The sequence below is a fragment of the Elgaria multicarinata genome, chromosome 5 (genome assembly GCF_023053635.1).
Source record: "Elgaria multicarinata webbii isolate HBS135686 ecotype San Diego chromosome 5, rElgMul1.1.pri, whole genome shotgun sequence".
In the NCBI taxonomy this organism is placed as follows: domain Eukaryota; kingdom Metazoa; phylum Chordata; class Lepidosauria; order Squamata; family Anguidae; genus Elgaria; species Elgaria multicarinata.
In genome coordinates, this window is record NC_086175.1 from 8695791 (window position 1) to 8714726 (window position 18936).

The following is an 18936-nucleotide window of genomic DNA, read 5'->3' on the forward strand; positions in this document are numbered from 1 at the left end:
AGTTTGCCAGGTGAATATCTTGCTTGACCTCTCCTCTAAGGTATCACCCGTGGCATGGTTTAGCTGCTCACATGATAGCTATAGGCCAGGAGCAGATAGCAGCATAGAAAGGCTGCTCACAGCCAGTAATGAGCCATGATGGGCTGTAAGAGCTTTGCGTAGCAGCTCTTTTCCCCACACCAGTCATTTTTTGAATTAAAAAGGAAATGCTATATACAGAATGGGGCTGTTTGCACAACATGACAGCCCACTCTGGGTTATTTAACACATGGTGAGGCTGCGGCATTTGGCCACCATTCTGAATGTGCAACCCCTGCTTGAGAATTGTCGTGTTGCGCGAACCTGGCAAGCATGACTTATGTGAGGGTTAAACATAAGTTTAATTGACATTTAAAGCCCTAAACGGTTTGGGGCCAGGTTATTTGAAGGAACGCCTCCTCCCATATGTACCTGCCCGGACCTTAAGATCATCTACAGGAGCCCTTCTCCGTGAGCCCCTGCCAAAGGAAGTGAGGCAGGTGGCTACTAGAAGGAGGGCTTTCTCTGCTGTGGCACCCCGGTTGTGGAATGAGCTCCCCAGAGAGGTCTGCCTGGCACCTACACTGTACTGATTTCGTCGCCAGCTGAAGACCTTTTTATTCTCTCAATATTTTAACACTTAATTTTAACTTAAATTTAAATCTTACTGTTTTAACTCTGTATTTTAATCTTATATCAATTTTGCTGTGTGGTTTTATCCTGGTTGTGCTTTTTATACTGTATTTTGTAATTGTGCTTTTAACCTGTTGGTTGTTTTTGTCAGGTTTCTGGGTGAGTGAGCCAAAAAGTGACTAGAGGTTTTTCTGCCATTATGACACATAAGGAGAAATCCAGATTAGCTGGTGGTTTTTTTCATGGCCAAAGTGATTATTGCACCTACAGTCAGGTGACTAATTAAGAGCAGCTGGAATGGTTTGCTGACTCACAAAGAGTGTGGTAAAGCTGGTGTAATAATACCACATGGTAAGAAAGCCACTAACTGATTGGCTCAAAGGACTATAAAGAAGAATATGGACTATGGATGGTGTGGAGAAGAAGGGTTAGGTTTAGAGTAAAAGTCATTGTGTATATTGATGTAAATATCTACTGCTGCACTGCCATGCTGTAATGATACTGCACAGTAAAGGACTTAGTTGAGCACTACTGATCTTTGTCTGTGTGGTCTTTCATCTTGAGATCAGCTTCTTTGTTTTGACACTGGACTTCCTGAAAAACTCTGCTTGTGTGAGTTGCATTCTGCACTAGCTTTAAAAAGTGCATTACTATACTTACCACGTCAGTGTTGGGTTATGGGCCCAGACCGCTTCCAGTGCGAAGACTGAGAGTTGGTGATATCTCAAAGAAGAGGTGGCATCTCGAAACTGCAGTCTGGTGAGTGTCGTTTGCTGTGCCGAGGAGGGGTTGAGGAGCAAGGCATCTCAAGAGCAGTTTGTGAGAAAGTTGCAGCAATGGCTTTTACAGGCATGCCGTTGAATCGTCTAAATGAGACTAATTATCTGGCTTGGAGCTGCAAAATAGAGCACTATCTCCGGAGGGAGAATCTGTGGAATGCTGTAAGCAATCCCCCAGCCCAGCCAGATGAAGAGGAGGAAAGGAACAATGAGAAGGCGTTAGCAAATATTATTCTGTGCTTGGAAGACAGCCAGCTGATCCATGTGAGAGGGCTAACTTCAGCACAAGCATGTTGGAACGCCTTGAGAGCAATCTATGTGCAAGACACTGCTGCAAGCAAAGTCTTGCTAACTCGCAAGTTGTATAGAGCACGTCTGCAGTCAGGGTCAAGTGTGTCTGACCACATCAACCTGATGCAGAAGCTGTTTATGGACTTGGAGGAGCGAGGCATGAACTTTGCAGAGTCACATAAAGTATATGTAGTACTCAGTTCCTTAGATGATTCGTGGGACAATTTTGTCCTAGCCTTGGAGGCTATGCCAGAGGCTCAGCTCACACTCCATTACTTAACTGGGCGCTTGATAGAAGAGCAAAGTCAGAGAGATGATAAGCGGCTTGAGTCCAGTAATGGGAGCGTGAGGCAGTCTGCCAAACCGAAGTATTCTTCCACCGAATTGGCAGCGACACAGGATGAAAATAAGGCGTTTGCTGTTAAGTGTTGTTTTCGTTGTGGATCAAGAAAGCACTTGCAGAGAGACTGTCCAGTACCAGCGGAGAAAAAGCCTGCACCACAAAAGAAGAAAGTGAGGCCCAAGATCTCCGTGGTTAAGATTGCTGTAGAAAAGCCCAATGACGTTTGGCTAATGGACAGTGGCTCCAGCCAGCACATTGCAAACAGAAAGGAGCTGTTTGCAAGTTTGCATTCTCCACACCAGAAATCAGTGACGCTGTATGGACAGTGGCTCCAGCCAGCACATTGCAAACAGAAAGGAGCTGTTTGCAAGTTTGCATTCTCCACACCAGAAATCAGTGACGCTGGCAGATGGAAAACCTTCCAATGTCCTTGGTGAAGGTTCTTTATTTATCCCTTGTCTTGGTAAAAATGTAAATAATGTGCTTTGTGTACCGTCTTTAGAGTACAACTTGATTAGTGTATCTTGTTTGGATAAAGAAGGGTATACTGTTTTGTTTTCTGACAAGCAGTGCAAAGTACTAGAAGGGAATAATCTGCTAGCTAAAGGAGAATTAAGAAACAATTTGTATGAAATGGTTCAAAAAGGTTCTAATGTTTCTGGAGATGTAAAATCTGTTTTTGAAAATAAGCCTATGCATGATAACTGTGTGCACCTGTTACATAGACGCTTGGGGCATGCTAGCTTTAAAGTGTTAAGCAAGATGCCAGATGCGTGTCTTGGTTTGAAGGTAAAAGCATGTGACCAATTTCTTGACTGCACCACCTGTAAATTGGCGAAATCCAAAGTTGCCCCTATTGGAAAGAAGAGTGATAGAGTCACAAAACAAATTTTTGAATTAGTTCACGCAGATTTAATTGGGCCATTGGATAAGACACTAGGAGGGGCAAGGTACGTCCTGGTGTTGGTAGATGATTATAGCAGATATGGGTTTTGTTATTTGCTACACAATAAGAATGAAACCTTTAAGGTGTTCCAAAATTGGCTGAGTTGGGTGGAGAGAAAATTCTCAACCAAAGTTAAGCAATTGCAGTCAGACAGAGGAGGTGAGTTCATGGCTGATGTTTTCCAGAAGTGGTTAAGAAGAAAAGGGATCTCAGCCAGGCGAACTGCACCTCATTCCCCATGGCAAAATGGAGTGGCTGAGCGTAGAAATGGAGTTCTTCAAACCATGAAAGATTCAATGATGGCAGACTCGGGGCTTCAGGCCCACTTCTGGGGTGAAGCAATGCTAACTGCCAATTATGTGGTTAATAGGTTGTGGAGTTCTTCAATTAACAACACCCCCTATTACCTCATGTTTGGAAAAAAGCCATCTCTAGCACACCTGAGAGTTTTTGGCAGCTATGCATGGGTTAACATCCCAAAAGCTGCAAGGAGAAAGGGGCTGGCAAAAGCCAGAAGGTTGAGGTTTCTGGGCTATGCACCTGGCTCCAAAGCATACAGATTCTCAGCAGGAGGCAGCAATGTTGTTATCTCCAGATCTGCAAGCTTTGAAGAGCACAGCAGCTGGGGGAGGCTTCATGGAACTGAGGTTTTGTTGCCAACTGAAGAAAAGAACTTAGAAACTCCAAAACGAGAAGAGGAGCAAAGAGATGTTTCCAGCAGGAGTAGCAGTAGTAACTCTACTGCAAGCTCCAAGAAAGAGGAGGAGGAAGCTGGCACATCATTAGGACCCAGACGCTCAGAAAGGAGCAATAAGGGTGTTCCACCAGATAGATTTACTGCTGGCCAAATCAGAATTTGTCAAGTCTCCTATGAACCTGAGAATTTTGAAGAAGTTAAGAAACTGCCTGAAGCAGAAAGGGAAAAATGGGTTCAGGCCATGAGAGTAGAAATGGACTGTATGTTAAAATATGATGTTTTTACACCAACTATGTTACCAAAGGGAGAAAAAGCCATTGGTTGTAGGTGGGTGTATAAGAAAAAGGTGTTAGGGTCTGGAGAGACAAAATATAAAGCCAGACTCGTGGCACAGGGATTTACACAAAGGAAGAACATTCATTATGATGAAACGTTTAGTCCTACAACCAGGCCTGAATCGATGAGGCTAGCTTTAACGGTTGCAGCAATTAAAAAATGTGAAGTATATCACTTTGACATAGAAACAGCTTATCTAAATGCTGATTTGAAAGAAGACATTTACATGGCGCAGGTCCCTGGTTATGAAAGCCCAACACCAGGTTTAGTATACAAACTCAACAAGGCAATTTATGGACTGAAGCAATCTGCCAGAAATTGGAACAAATGCTTACATGGGGTTCTTGAATCTATGAGGTTCAAAAATAGCAGGGCAGATTCATGCTTGTATACTAGAAATGAAAATGAGGAACAAATATGGTTGTTAATATTTGTTGATGATATTTGTTTAGTGGCCAAAACAAAAGATCAAATGGAAAGATTTGAGAAACAATTGGGCAAGCACTTCAAGTTAAAGAATTTGGGAAAAATGAAAGAGTATCTTGGGGTGGAAGTTTCAAAGAAAGAAGGGGCTTATGTGATAAGCCAAAAGCAAAAGATAAAAAACCTGTTAGCCAAATACAACATGGAAAAAAGTAAACCTGTAAAGACACCAATGATATCAGGTTTTGTTTGCAACAGTGATGATGCAGAATTTGAGGAAACAGATTTGTATCAATCTGCAATTGGAAGTTTGTTATATTTGGCACAGTGGTCTAGACCAGATATTGCGAATGCAGTGGGTATTTTAAGTAGGTTCTCATCAAAACCTACTTACAGTGCCTGGCAAGGTGTAAAAAGAATCTTAAGATATTTAAAAGGAACTATTGACACAGCTCTGATGATCAAGCCCACAGAGCAACTGTTTTTTCAATGTTTTTCAGACAGCGACTGGGCGGGAGATTTTCAGGATAGAAAATCAACCTCAGGTTTTGTTATTAAATATGCAAATGTATTAATTAGTTGGAAAACTAGAAAACAAAATGTGGTAGCATTATCAACTTCTGAAGCTGAATTTGCTGCAGTCTCAGAATTGTGCACTGAAATGATTTGGTTTGTGCAATTGCTAAAAGATTTTGGATTGGATGTAGAATATCCAGTGACAGTTTTTGAAGACAATCAAACATGTATTCAGATGGCACACTCTGAAAGAGTTAACACTAGAAGTAAACATACAGATATCAGATACTGCAATGTTAGACAGGCTGTACAAGAGGGGTTAATTGATTTAACTTATTGTGCAAGCGAGGATAATACTGCAGACATCATGACAAAACCCCTAACAGTATTGAAGCACAGAAAATTTGTCAAACAGCTTGGCATGGCTGAGCAGGTTGCATAAGTGTGCAAATGTACAGAAAAAAGGAGGGGTGTCAGGTTTCTGGGTGAGTGAGCCAAAAAGTGACTAGAGGTTTTTCTGCCATTATGACACATAAGGAGAAATCCAGATTAGCTGGTGGTTTTTTTCATGGCCAAAGTGATTATTGCACCTACAGTCAGGTGACTAATTAAGAGCAGCTGGAATGGTTTGCTGACTCACAAAGAGTGTGGTAAAGCTGGTGTAATAATACCACATGGTAAGAAAGCCACTAACTGATTGGCTCAAAGGACTATAAAGAAGAATATGGACTATGGATGGTGTGGAGAAGAAGGGTTAGGTTTAGAGTAAAAGTCATTGTGTATATTGATGTAAATATCTACTGCTGCACTGCCATGCTGTAATGATACTGCACAGTAAAGGACTTAGTTGAGCACTACTGATCTTTGTCTGTGTGGTCTTTCATCTTGAGATCAGCTTCTTTGTTTTGACACTGGACTTCCTGAAAAACTCTGCTTGTGTGAGTTGCATTCTGCACTAGCTTTAAAAAGTGCATTACTATACTTACCACGTCAGTTTTATTGTGGTTTTAATTTTTGTGAACCGCCCAGAGAGCTTCGGCTATTGGGCGGTATAGAAATATAATAAATAAATGAATAAATAAATAAATAAAACACTTGCATATGCAGATGACACCACTTTGATGGCTGAAAGCGAGGAGGAGCTGAGGAGCCTTATGACAAAGGTGAAAGAAGAAAGTGCAAAAGCTGGGTTGCAGTTAAACCTCAAAAAACCCAAGATTATGGCAACCAGCTTGATTGATAACTGGCAAATAGAGGGAGAAAACGTGGAGGCAGTGACAGGCTTTGTATTTTTGGGCGCAAAGATTACTGCAGACGCTGACTGCAGCCAGGAAATCAGAAGACGTTTACTTCTTGGGAGGAGAGCAATGACAAATCTTGATAAAATAGTTAAGAGCAGAGACACCACACTGACAACAAAGGTCTGCATAGTTAAAGCAATGGTATTCCCTGGAGTAACCTATGGCTGCGAGAGCTGGACCATAAGGAAGGCTGAGCGAAGGAAGATAGATGCTTTTGAACTGCGGTGTTGGAGGAAAATTCTGAGAGTGCCGTGGACTGCAAGAAGATCAAACCAGTCCATACTCCAGGAAATAAAGCCAGACTGCTCACTTGAGGGAATGGTATTAAAGGCAAAACTGAAGTACTTTGGCCACATAATGAGAAGATAGGATACCCTGGAGAAGAGGCTGATGCTAGGGAAAGTGGAAGGCAGAAGGAAGAGGGGCCGACCAAGGGCAAGATGGATGGATGATATTCTGGAGGTGACAGACTTGACCTTGGGGGAGTTAGGGGTGGTGACAGCCGACAGAAAGCTCTGGCGTGGGCTGGTCCATGAAGTCATGAAGAGTCGGAAACGACTGAATGAATAAACAACAACAAAAAAGGGTTGTTTAAGAGCCTCGTGTGGCGTAGAGCGGTAAAGCAGCAGTTTCTGCAGCGGAAACTCTCTCCATGGCCTGAGTTCGATCCCAGCGGAAGCTGGTTTCAGGCAGCCGGCTTGGGTCGACTCAGCCTTCCATCCTCCTGAGGTCAGTAAAATGAGTACCCAGTTAGCTGGGGGAAAGGGAATAACGGCCGGGGAAGGCAACGGCAAACCACCCTGCTATAAGGCCTGCCAAGAAAATGTCAGCGAAAGCTGATGTCCCTCCAAGAGTCAGTAATGACTCAGTGCTTGCACGAGAGGTTCCTTTCCTTCTTTTCAAGGGTTGTTTAACACTCATATAACCCATGCTTCCCAGTTCATACAACGCCAATACCATAGTGGAAGTTGCATATGCAATCTGCTGCCCATGGGCACTGTGACTCATTGTGAGTTAAATAACCCATCATGATTCACAGTGTGTTGTCTGAACACGGTCAGTTTCTCAAAGGAAACATGCCTCCTCACTCAGGAGTAGTGGCAAGGAGAACAGAGGCTTTTCAGCAGTGGTGCTGAGGCTTTTGGAGAAACACTTGGAAGCTCTCTTTTGCTCTTCAGGATGACATTTGTGCAGCCCTGTATTGGGTCACAGAAGCAACAGAAGATGCCTGATATGTTGCTTTCATTTTTATCTTGCTGTGTATATTTGCCCGGAACCCTGAATCTAAATAGGCCAATCCCAATACAGCTAAAGTTAGTAGTCAACGGGGCTTGAATTAAGCCTTGTCCACTTGTTCCTTCCATGCATTGAGATAACTTGTAGAGGTTGGTCCTGGGCAACATCTCCTCACCCTACCTCTGACATTGCACCCCATGGGTTGTGTCCAATGTTGGCATTCCACTATTTATTTATTTATTTATTACATTTTTATACCGCCCAATAGCCGAAGCTCTCTGGGCGGTTCACAAAAATTAAAACCATCATAAAACAAACAACAAGTTAAAATGCCAATGACCTTGCACTAACATAAACCAATGCTGGTGAAAGACCTCTACTTTTCTCCTCTTCCTCTCTTCTTCTCTCACCCTTCCCCCCGCCACCCTGGGCAGCTGCCACTTCCTTCCTACCCATCAATGCCTCTCTCCAAGGAGTCCTCCCTCAGAGCAAGACACTGGTGGGGAAGTGGCATTGGAGACTGCCAGTGCCATAACAGTATGGGTGAATGGTATCACCCAGAATGCTTTGCTCTGAGGAAGGACCCCTCAGAATGAGGCACTGGGTCAGTCTGGATGAGGAAATGGCCTGGACATTTTGCTTTCCTGAAACTTTGCTGTGTTTGTTAGTAATAGTAAGACAGCAGGTATAATGGGTTATACACTGGGCCTGTTCAGACAACATACTAAGCCATGGTTAAGCCATTAATCCTTTTTCAGCAAATGGTTAGTGAGTGTGTTTAAACCATGGTTATCTATCCACCATAGTTAGGAGAGGTTCACATGACATGCTAAGCCATAATGTTTAGCTCAAAATGCTTAACCACCATGGTTTAGCGTGTCAGCTGAACAGGGTCAATGTGATGGGCAGGGCCAATCCACTTTTGAGTAAACAGAAGTAGGACCTCAGAAGTAAGCATAAGGTTGCAGAGCACTTCTTTCCAGTTTGCTGTTTTAGACTTCAACAAAAAGCTTCTGACTGACAACACTATTAAAAGTCAGTTCTATAGGTGTTTACTCAGAAGTAAATCTCTTTCAGTTCAATGGGGTTTACTCAAAGGTAAACATGCATTAGTATGAGTGGAATGGAAATACATTTGAAATCAATGGGATTTACTCTTGAGTAAGGGAACCAGCAGATCTCTATTTTATGAACTGGAGATGCACAGCGTCGTATTATCAAAGTAAACGAAAATAGATCTTTCACAAATGCAAACAGGTGGAATTTCGCATTGGTGGAGTATCAGGGAAATAGATTAAGGTGGATTTTAAAAAAAATCCTAAAAAATTAAGGGAGGAACTGATCTGATTTAAACTTGGCATGCTAAAAGCTCTACTTACGAGCTCTCAAGGTCCCAAGTTTCATCTCTTTATCTTTAAAAATGAGGTTGCTGGGGGCAAAAATGCTGTCGTTGGAACAGTAAAAAGATCTTCCATTTGAAGTTCGACATGGAGTGCTGGAGAATGAGAAACACCCCACCCTCCCCTTTCGTCAGCAAGACTCCATTCAAAGCACACACACCCTACATAGGAAGAAACGAGGGAACAGCACTATATGGAGGCTTAAGGGCGCATTAAAGTCGCTTGGGGGAAAATAATCCAGACTTTTCCTGCACCAAATAATATGCAAAACAGAGGAAAAGAGGCAAAATGGGTGCAGGACAGAGACAACATCATGTGAGTCCCGCCCTGGAAAACCAGATACCAGGTGTGGCGAGAGTGTGTTAAACCGCTGGTCTGATGGAGCTCATAGTGAAATCCTAAGCACCTTTACACCCACATAAGATCTACTGAGTTCAATAGGACGTATTTCTTAGTGAGCATGTTTGGGATTGCTGCCTTAAGCCTGGGTTTAGCTGGGTTAGGGTCAGTGTTTGGAAGAAAATCCCACTTATTGCAATAGAAATTCTTTTTCAATGCATAATCTAAATGGGAAAAGGGCTCTAGCAATATCCGCCACCTCCAATGTTCTTATTGAAAAGTCTTGCTTCATAATGACGTCACAATACATATTGCAAAACCTATAAATCTTGGTTTTGTAGAAAAGTACATCGAAGGAAGTAAACAGGCAGCATAAATTAAAGTACAATGTTATCATTTTTGTCACATATTGTGAAATAGTAAGCTATGTATAGTGGAAGCTGTTCAAGTTTATCAGGGAACTATATCTGTTGGAGTTTCTGTGAAAAAGTAAATAGAGCCTGTCTTAAGGTTTGCCTGCATTGATTGTTAATATGTTACTGTTTATTACATATTAATATACAACACTGGCAGACCCACCCAGAGTAGTTATGTTTGAATTGTGAACAAATGTGGCAGTATAGACCTGTGTTGAGTTCGAGAAGAATCTAACAATAAACATTTAGCTTTCTATATTTCCCTGGTCTGGAGTGTAACATTTCCTTGTTTTGCAGTGTCCTCATTCTCTGATTAAAAGAGCTGTCTCGATTAGCTTGAGAAAAAAAGCATTTTGCAATCAGATTGGACAAATTCCTACATCATGTTCCTTGGTTTGTAGAAATGTTTTGTTCTGCCTCGAAAGGGAACGTTCTTGTGCAAGTTGTAGGCGAGCCCTGTTAAACCCACAGTGTTAAATAAAGAGCATAATATAATGCAACTCAAATAAGTTAAGTCAATAACTTAAAGTAACTTTGCTCTCAGAGTTGATCATGCAGACAAACAAGAGTAGCGTCTACTTAAGTCAGTCATGGAAGAGACAGTCATCTCTTCCATGACACACAGTGAGCCCTTTGCCTCAGGAAGTGGACCATGGGGAGCAGATTAAGTGGGTTGGGGCTCTGACCCCCCTGCTGGAGTGGGGCTGCCCCCCAACTGCCTGCCATTTTGCTTTCATCATTGCTGGGCTGTTTGGGCTCTGAATACCGCTCAGAGCAATGCATTGGGCATGTGGTCCTTATCACAGGAAATAATTATCTTGCTAGAGGAAATTCTGCAGACTCTAGCTTCTAACAGCCCCCTGAGGAAGGCCTTTAAATAAAGTACAGTCTGAAACACGTCGGGCTTTGTGAAAATAAATTATTTGCATCCTGAAAACCTGTTTCTCCTTTTTTCCTAAAGTAATTTTAATCTTCAAAGTTACTTCAAACTTTAAAGGAACTTTCAACAATCTGTGGCACCGTTGTGGCAAAGTGACAGCAGCACAGGGTGGTCTCTGAGGCCACCTTCCACAAAATGCTCTGAGGCCATATCCCTCAGATTGAGTTACTGATAGATGAGGCGGCCTTTGTAGCTGCCACTACTGAAGAGGGGGAAATGGAAGTGGAGGGTGGGGACAGAAAGGGAAAGGCAGTGATAGATCCATCTGCCTCAGGCCTATGAAGTGCTAATTTCTAAAATAAGAGGGTCCAGGTTATTTATTTATTACATTTTTAAACTGCCCAGTAGCTGAAGCTCTCTGGGCAGTTCACAAAAATTCAAGATTGCTATGAAGCCCTCTGCTCCGAACCGGCCTCAGGTGGGGGTAGGATTTGTGGACAGGAAATCTATCATTTTTTAAAGGCACAGCTGTGAATATCCATGCAATTAATTTTAAAAAGTGCATTCTTGCACAGCTGTGAAGGTGTGCATGCAGCTATCAGCTCCCCCCTTTAACGCAACCTGAAACAGCAGCCTGTCCTCTGCCCTCTCCCACAATTGCAGCAGTGTGTCACTTGTGGCATGTGCTTATGCCATCAATACAAGTGATAAAACTCCCAGGACCTTTCAAATGCCTCGTAATTCTCCTTTAATCAGAGCACTATGCATCAATGTGTGGCACTTGCTCAAACTTTAAACACAGCAGACCCTGCACTGTATTCATTAATATGTGCCCACAAAGCAGCAGTTCTGAGGTGCCTCACAAACAAAAGAGGCTGCACTGTCAATTCTCCTCAAACTAGACATCTGTGCATTTTGCTTACCTGTTTTTCTCATCTGTGCATACTATTTACTTGTTCTTCATAAATTATGATTGAAAGTACAATTTAAGGCATTGAGACGGTTTCATCTGCCCCGGTCAAAAGTCGTTGAATAGATATTGTTGATCTGTTTGGGAGGTTTCTGTGTATGATTCTATGGTGCATCAAGAAAAGGCAGGAGGGAAATCCCTAAGCCAGGCCAAGGGGAATGTAGGGGGAATCCCCCAGACATGTTGTTAATTAAACATTTTTAATGTTTAATTTTCTAATTATCTGAATATGTGAAATAGGTTGTATATGTTGTGGCTTCCTTCTTTCCTCAAAGAGTGAACTAATCTTCCAGGACATTCTGTCTTCATTTGTTTGCAGCTGCGTAACCTTTCTTGCTGGACATTGCTACATTTTGAAACTTTTATAAATGCTTGTGATTGGCCACTCACAGATCTGCTTGTGGATTCATTACACGATCTAGGTCCTCTCCCGCACTATCCCCAGGGAATCTCACTTTTTAAAAAATTGAGATAGTGGCCTGGTTCAGACGACACTCTGGGCTTTGCGGTTAGCTTAACCGTGTTCAGATGTGGTTAACACTAACCACACGCAGAATGAATCATAGAATCATAGAATAGCAGAGTTGGAAGGGGCCTACAAGGCCATCGAGTCCAACCCCCTGCTCAATGCAGGAATCCACCCTAAAGCATCCCTGACAGATGGTTGTCCAGCTGCCTCTTGAAGGCCTCTAGTGTGGGAGAGCCCACAACCTCCCTAGGTAACTGATTCCATTGTCGTACTGCTCTAACAGTCAGGAAGTTTTTCCTGATGTCCAGCTGGAATCTGGTTTCCTTTAACTTGAGCCCGTTATTCTGTGTCCTGCACTCTGGGAGGATCGAGAAGAGATCCTGGCCCTCCTCTGTGTGACAACCTTTTAAGTATTTGAAGAGTGCTATCATGTCTCCCCTCCATCTTCTCTTCTCCAGGCTAAACATGCCCAGTTCTTTCAGTCTCTCTTCATAGGGCTTTGTTTCCAGAGCCCTGATCATCCTGGTTGCCCTCCTCCGAACACGCTCCAGCTTGTCTGCGTCCTTCTTGAATTGTGGAGCCCGGAACTGGACGCAATACTCTAGATGAGGCCTAACCAGGGCCGAATAGAGAGGAATCAGTACCTCACATAATTTGGAAGCTATACTTCTATTAATGCAGCCCAAAATAGCATTGGCCTTTCTTGCAGCCATATCGCACTGTTGGCTCATATTCAGCTTACGATCTACAACAATTCCAAGATCCTTCTCATTTGTAGTATTGCTGAGCCAAGTATCCCCCATCTTGTAACTATGCATTTGGTTTCTATTTCCTATATGTAGAACTTGGCATTTATCCCTATTAAATTTCATCCTGTTGTTTACAGCCCAGCACTCCAGCCTATCAAGATCACTTTGAAGTTTGTTTCTGTCTTCCAGGGTATTAGCTATCCCACCCAATTTGGTGTCATCTGCAAATTTGATAAGCGTTCCCTGCACCTCCTCGTCCAAATCATTAATAAAAATGTAGAAGAGCACTGGGCCCAGGACTGAGCCCTGCGGTACCCCACTCGTTGCCACTCCCCAGTTTGAGAAGGTTTCATTGATAAGTACTCTTTGAGTCTGATTCTGTAGCCAACTGTGAATCCACCTAATAGTTGTTCCATCTAGCTCACTTTTAGCTAGTTTGTTAATCAGAATGTCATGTGGTACCTTGTCAAAAGCTTTGCTGAAGTCAAGATATATGATGTCCACAGCATTCCCACGGTCCACAAGGGAGGTTACCTTATCAAAAAATGAGATCAAATTTGTCTGACAGGACTTGTTCTTGACAAATCCATGTTGGCTTCTAGTGATCACCGCATTGATTTCAAGGTGTTTACAGATTGACTTCTTTATAATCTGCTCCAGAATTTTCCCAGGGATGGATGTCAGATTGACTGGTCTGTAGTTCCCAGGTTCCTCCTTTTTGCCCTTTTTGAAGATAGGGACAACGTTAGCCCTCCTCCAGTCGTCCGGCACCTCACCCGTCTTCCATGATTTTGCAAAATAATAGACAAAGGTTCTGAGAGTTCTTCCACTAGCTCCTTCATTACTCTAGGATGCAGTTCATCGGGCCCTGGAGATTTGAACTCATTCAAGGAAATTAGGTGTTCTTTGACCATTTGTTTATCAATCTCAAACTGTAATTTGAGATTGAATGCTTGCAGGCAACACTTTTAACCCTTTTGTGGTTAAGTTTTCCTTAACCACAAGCTAACCACAATGTGGTTAGTGGAGCACCTGATTCCTCCAACTGATCCACCCTGTATCCCAAAAGCCCTAGAGCTAGGAACACTGGAAGTTACAGACGTCATTTCAGGCACCAATGAAATCAGCAATTACAAGCATGCATCACCCCGTTTTGCTTTCTCCATCGCCGTGCCTGCTATACCTCTACAGTCATCACAGGGGAGGCGGAAGCCTTCCGGGACGGCCATGCTAGCAGCGTCATCAGGCAGCGCTGCCACAGTAATCAGAACCTGAGGCGTGTAATGGCGCTTCAACGAGATAGGAGAAATGGATGCTTTGCACAGGGAAATTGCAAGGGCGTATTTAAAAAGCTCTACTGTAGGCCTGCTCTGCTAAGAAGAGCAAAAATCACTCCAAAAAAACTAATGCGAAACACAAAATGGCAGCAGCAGCAAGCATATCAAATCAGCAGTCTAGAGCAGCCATAGAGCCCACTGGCTAGAGTGGCCCCGCCTAGTTAGGCAACTCTGTACTGGAAGCTCTAATCAGGCCTTAACCCCTTAACCACAGCCCCTTAACCACAGACATGTGTCAGATGACACTTTTAGCCATGGTTAGTGCTGCTAACCATGTTGCAAAACGTGGTTAGTGAGCATAACCATTAACCACAATGTGGTTAATGGGCTAGATGGTTAGGGAAAACGTGTGTCAGATGACACCATAAACCATGTTTAAGGATTCCATTAACCATTTTGTGGTTAAGCAGCATGGTTTAGCATTTCGTCTGAACGGGGTCAGTGTGGTATTATCTGGGATATCATGGGATGTCTTTGCCACTAAAGGCGCTGCCTCATTAAACATAATGGAGTCTTTCTGAGAAGGGAAGTTTTCAATTCAAAATCATGTGGTTGCGTGTCACGATGGTAGGAAGACTGTGAGGACAAAATTTATTTATTTATTTATAACATTTATATACCGCCCCATAGCCAAAGCCCTGGTAAGGCTGCAGGATTTTTCCTGTGTGTAGAGAAGCTCTGGGTGATTGTGTTTTCTTAACTCAAACTTACTCTAGAAAGAGGGGTGGATGTTGTGTTACATGGGATTATTTGACAGAATTTGTGATCCCACAATGAAGTAGGCAGTTGCTCTGTGGGTGCTTATTCAGTGTCCAATTAGGATTCAGTGTGCTGGCTATGTATATGCCATTTTTACACCATATTGGGGGAAATAAGCATTCCCCAAACTGTCAGGGATAGATGATTGATGTGGACACGTCCTGCCTGTCCACTGTACTTTATTGTGGGGCAGGGGGCATTTTGTATTGTCTAAAATCTTCCTTTTTGTTTCCAAAATTGTAATGGATTGTCATTCAGTTTACTCCTAGTTGTAACCTTTAACTTGTCAGACTGTCAGTGGGGTGAAGTGACTACAACATCACTTTTCCCATAGTTTAATTCTAATTTCAGACTGGAGCTTGCTGAAGTTTTCCAAATTCCATCTCAAAGTTTGTCCCCACTTGAGAGCATATCAGATTGAGAGCCTTGGTTTTTTTCCCCTTTATGCATTTTTTTTAAAAAATTAATTTTAATTTTATGCAAAAAAAATGTGCTTATTTTCTTGCATATTTGTCAAATGTTTGCATCAATTGTGTGCATTTTTGGAAGTTACTTATTTTGAAATAAATCACAGTCTGTGCTCAGTCAGGAAGGTGCAAACAGGGTAAAACCCTGACTGAAAACAAACTGAAACACATTTCTTTTACATCCCTGATAGTTGATAACCTTTTAATCTTTATGATCAGCTTCTAACCACAATGACTGCTCTTGTAAGAAGAAACATTGAACAAAGAAATAAATTTCCTGTTCAGTTGCTGGTGGAACATGACTCACTCTGCTGATTTTGTCATCCATCTATGTGACCACTAAAGTCAATAGCAATTGCTCCAAGTTCCTCTTTCTTTCCTCTTTCCTCAGAGGGAAATCCCCAGGTCACAGTATAAAGAGGCTTCCCTCGCTGCTCTTCGTCACATCTGTCTAGGCTGGTAAGATGAAGTTCATTGAGGCAGTTGGGCTGCTGCTGCTTCTGCAAAGTGCCCTCACAGCAAGTGCCACTACGCCATCAGGGCCAAAAGAGGAGGTAAGAGATGTCTCAAGTGGATTGCCTTCAGCTATTTTAGCCCTCTTCTTTCTGCATTCTGGGTAGGCTTAATTGGATGACATTATTCAAAGGTGTCTCCTCTGTCCAAGGAATTGCGTGTAGAATTGCAGCGTTAGGTTCATAAGGAAACATTCTCCAAAAGAGGATAAAGATGGCCAAGACGAGGTTTTAATTTTAGGAGAGATCAAAGGTCTCAGTTAGGGCGACCATATGGAAAGGAGGACAGGGCTCCTGTATCTTTAACAGTGGTACAGGAAAAGGGAATTTCAGCAGGTGTCATTTGTATGCATGCAGCACCTGGTGAAATCCCCCTTCATTACAACTGTTAAAGTTGCAGGAGCCCTGCCCTCTTTTGTATCTGGTCACTCTACAAAAGAGGGCAGGGCTCCTGCAGTTTTAACTGTTGTGATGACGAAGGAATTTCACCAGGAGCTGCATGCATACAAAGGAATACAATTGTTAAGAAGCAGGAGCCCTGTCCTCCTTTCCGTATGGTTACCCTAAATGATTTGCTAGCTCATCAGGAATCATATGCTGTAGAAGTGGACATCAGGAAAGAGGGACGCAGAGGCAGTGTTGTGATTATTTTATTATTATTACCATTTCATGCATTGTGCTTTGAAAAGTACAGGAGGACAGGCTCCCATCCCTAGGGCCTTACAATCTGTAAATCAAAAACTGAAGCAGGAGTTAACAAGGGAAGAATATGCATTTATATCAGCTACACGTGCGTATCTGTTTAAAGCTAATAGGGCCAGAATTTGGGAGTCCTCTTAGCATATATGTAAGAATTGTCTCACAGATGATTCTGCACAGAAACATTAACTGCTATTGGACTGTACCATGTCAGACTGCAGGTGGTGATGGTGGAGGTGCCAGGGGAACTCCTGCTCTACGCAGTCACATATACCCAAATGAATGCATGAAACATAACGTTGCAGTGTTTCTTCACCCTCTAAGGCAAATGCTCCTGTTCAGAGCTCCAGTGAGCTTGAACCTGGAGTCTTATAGTGCTATTCTTTTCTCTTAGGGGGAAAAGGAGATTCAGGTTTGGGAATCTTTTTTCTTCCTCCCCTCCAAACATCTTCCTGTGCTGTGGTATACAGCACTAGAAAGCTGTCAAACCCAAACCTGAACATTGCATAGCTATATGTCAGATGAATAAACTTCTGCATACCTAGGGATTTCTCAGATTCTTGTCTTGCTTCCAGACTGATAGATACTTGACCACCAGAGTCTGCTATTAGAAGGAACAAGTGGCTCCTGCAATAAAATGTATCCTTGCCCCCTAACTGGAGTGCTCCTGTTTGGGGTGCCAGCTAGCTATGCCTTCTTCTGGCAAACTATAAGCTGTTAGTGGTTCAAGCCATTCACTCTTCCCCGCTCACTTTTCCATCTTTCTTTTCCAGTTGACACTCAATGTTCTGTGACTCTTGGCATGCTCAGTCCTCATTGGGCTGGGCTTTTGGGGGTGATGGTGGAGGGGGATGCCCCCTTTTGGTATTTTTTTTGTACTTCTGAAGCTCTTGTGGTTCTCCCAAGCTTGCTGTTTGTTTTGGCTTCACTACTATAGGAACGGGAGCATTGAGTTTACTATTAAAAGGAAATGTGGGTTTATTTTATGTGATGATATAAAAGCTAACATTCTATACCCCATCACTGAAAACCCAGGAAGAGGTTATGCAGATGAAGAGGTGGGGCTATGCAGATAGGAGAAAGCTAGATTCTCAATGGTTGAGTAATCAGGGACAACTTGAGTCATCAGGGACAGGGAGCAGCATTAGAGATCCATCACACTAGCGTTTTATTGCGCTTTCGTCTTGCCTTGTTTACCGTTTTGCCTCATTATCCTCACGTGACATTGTCCTTCTCCTGCAGTCATCGCGCCTCTTCTCCTCCATTTTCCGTGTTTTTCTGGGGCAGGGAAAGTGCAGTATCTTTTCTCCAAATGGGATAAAACTACCCTTCCGTCCCCGTGTATTGCTGTCCTTGCGCTATGTCACAGAATGTCCCTTCTGGTGTGTGTGTGTGTTGAAGGGCGATCTCACTGATGAAAGAAGAGGGCGGGGCGGTTCTCCTCCAGCGTGCCGAGTTGGTCGAATGGACTTTTGCTGCTCCAACTGCACTCTCATTGCTCTATCATCCACGCATTTCAACTTCCATTTTTTTTTTTTTTGCTGTAAGAGGTGCCCAGCCAATGAAACGCTAAATCACGAAACTTTAGACAACAAAACCAGAGCGGGGTGGAGGTGGGAGGTGCCCACATCCATCAGAATGTCTATCAGCTACAAGAACCAATGAACTGGAGGGAAAGGAGAAGAGGCAGGGTGGGGCAGCAATACCAGGAAGTGTGAGCCGGCATGGTTGAAAAGGTGAACAAGGCAAAGTAGTGCAACAGTGCACGCATGTGGAAGTGACCAGCATTTGATGTGCTAATGAAATGGAGGTGGAAAAAAAGGAGGTGTGGTGGAGCTCTTAGTCCTGCCCCAGTGGTTGTGCCCCACTGTGCCCCAGTTACTTTCCCTAATATAAATGAAAGTCTCATTCACTCCTACAGGGAAATGTAAAACAGTACGTTTCTTGAAATTTCCTCCATCCCTGACATTAACAACAGAGCCGGTTTGTGTGTATGTGTGTGTACACACATGTTAATGTATGCAATGTGCATCTTTGCACAGACTGCAGAGATGTACTGCACCCCTCAGCCATTTTGCAGGAGAGAAGTTCTCCTTCCTCGCTCACCCTGCTATTCCAAGATGGGTGTTTGGCTCGTCATCAGTGAAGGGCTCTTTTATAACAGCACTTGTATCTCTCTTCTAGGATGCTACTCTTCCACCCGTCCACTCAACTTCCCGACTTCTAGAGCCAAACAGTCACCTTGAGGTAAAATGCTTTGATATTACTTCTAATTTTTATTTTTTTATTTTTTTCCCAACAGCATCTAGACAGACATCACATATAATACATCCAAACAAAGGTATAACAACTACAATTACACTAAAAACATTTAAGGGTGAGGTTAAGATACATTTTTTTGCCCTCTTCATGCCAAAAAT

General features: G+C 43.0%; 1 protein-coding gene across 1 annotated transcript in view; it reads left to right on the forward strand.

Annotated features, from left to right (window-relative positions):
* The first annotated feature begins 15754 nt into the window (after positions 1 to 15754).
* OLFM4 (olfactomedin 4) overlaps positions 15755 to 18936 on the forward strand; it is a 33309-nt gene continuing 30127 nt past the window's right edge. The window contains exons 1-2 of the mRNA XM_063127379.1: positions 15755 to 15859; positions 18701 to 18763. Coding sequence (XP_062983449.1) covers positions 15770 to 15859; positions 18701 to 18763 — 153 coding nt within the window. The 5' untranslated portion in view covers positions 15755 to 15769. The remainder of the gene's footprint in view (positions 15860 to 18700; positions 18764 to 18936) is intronic.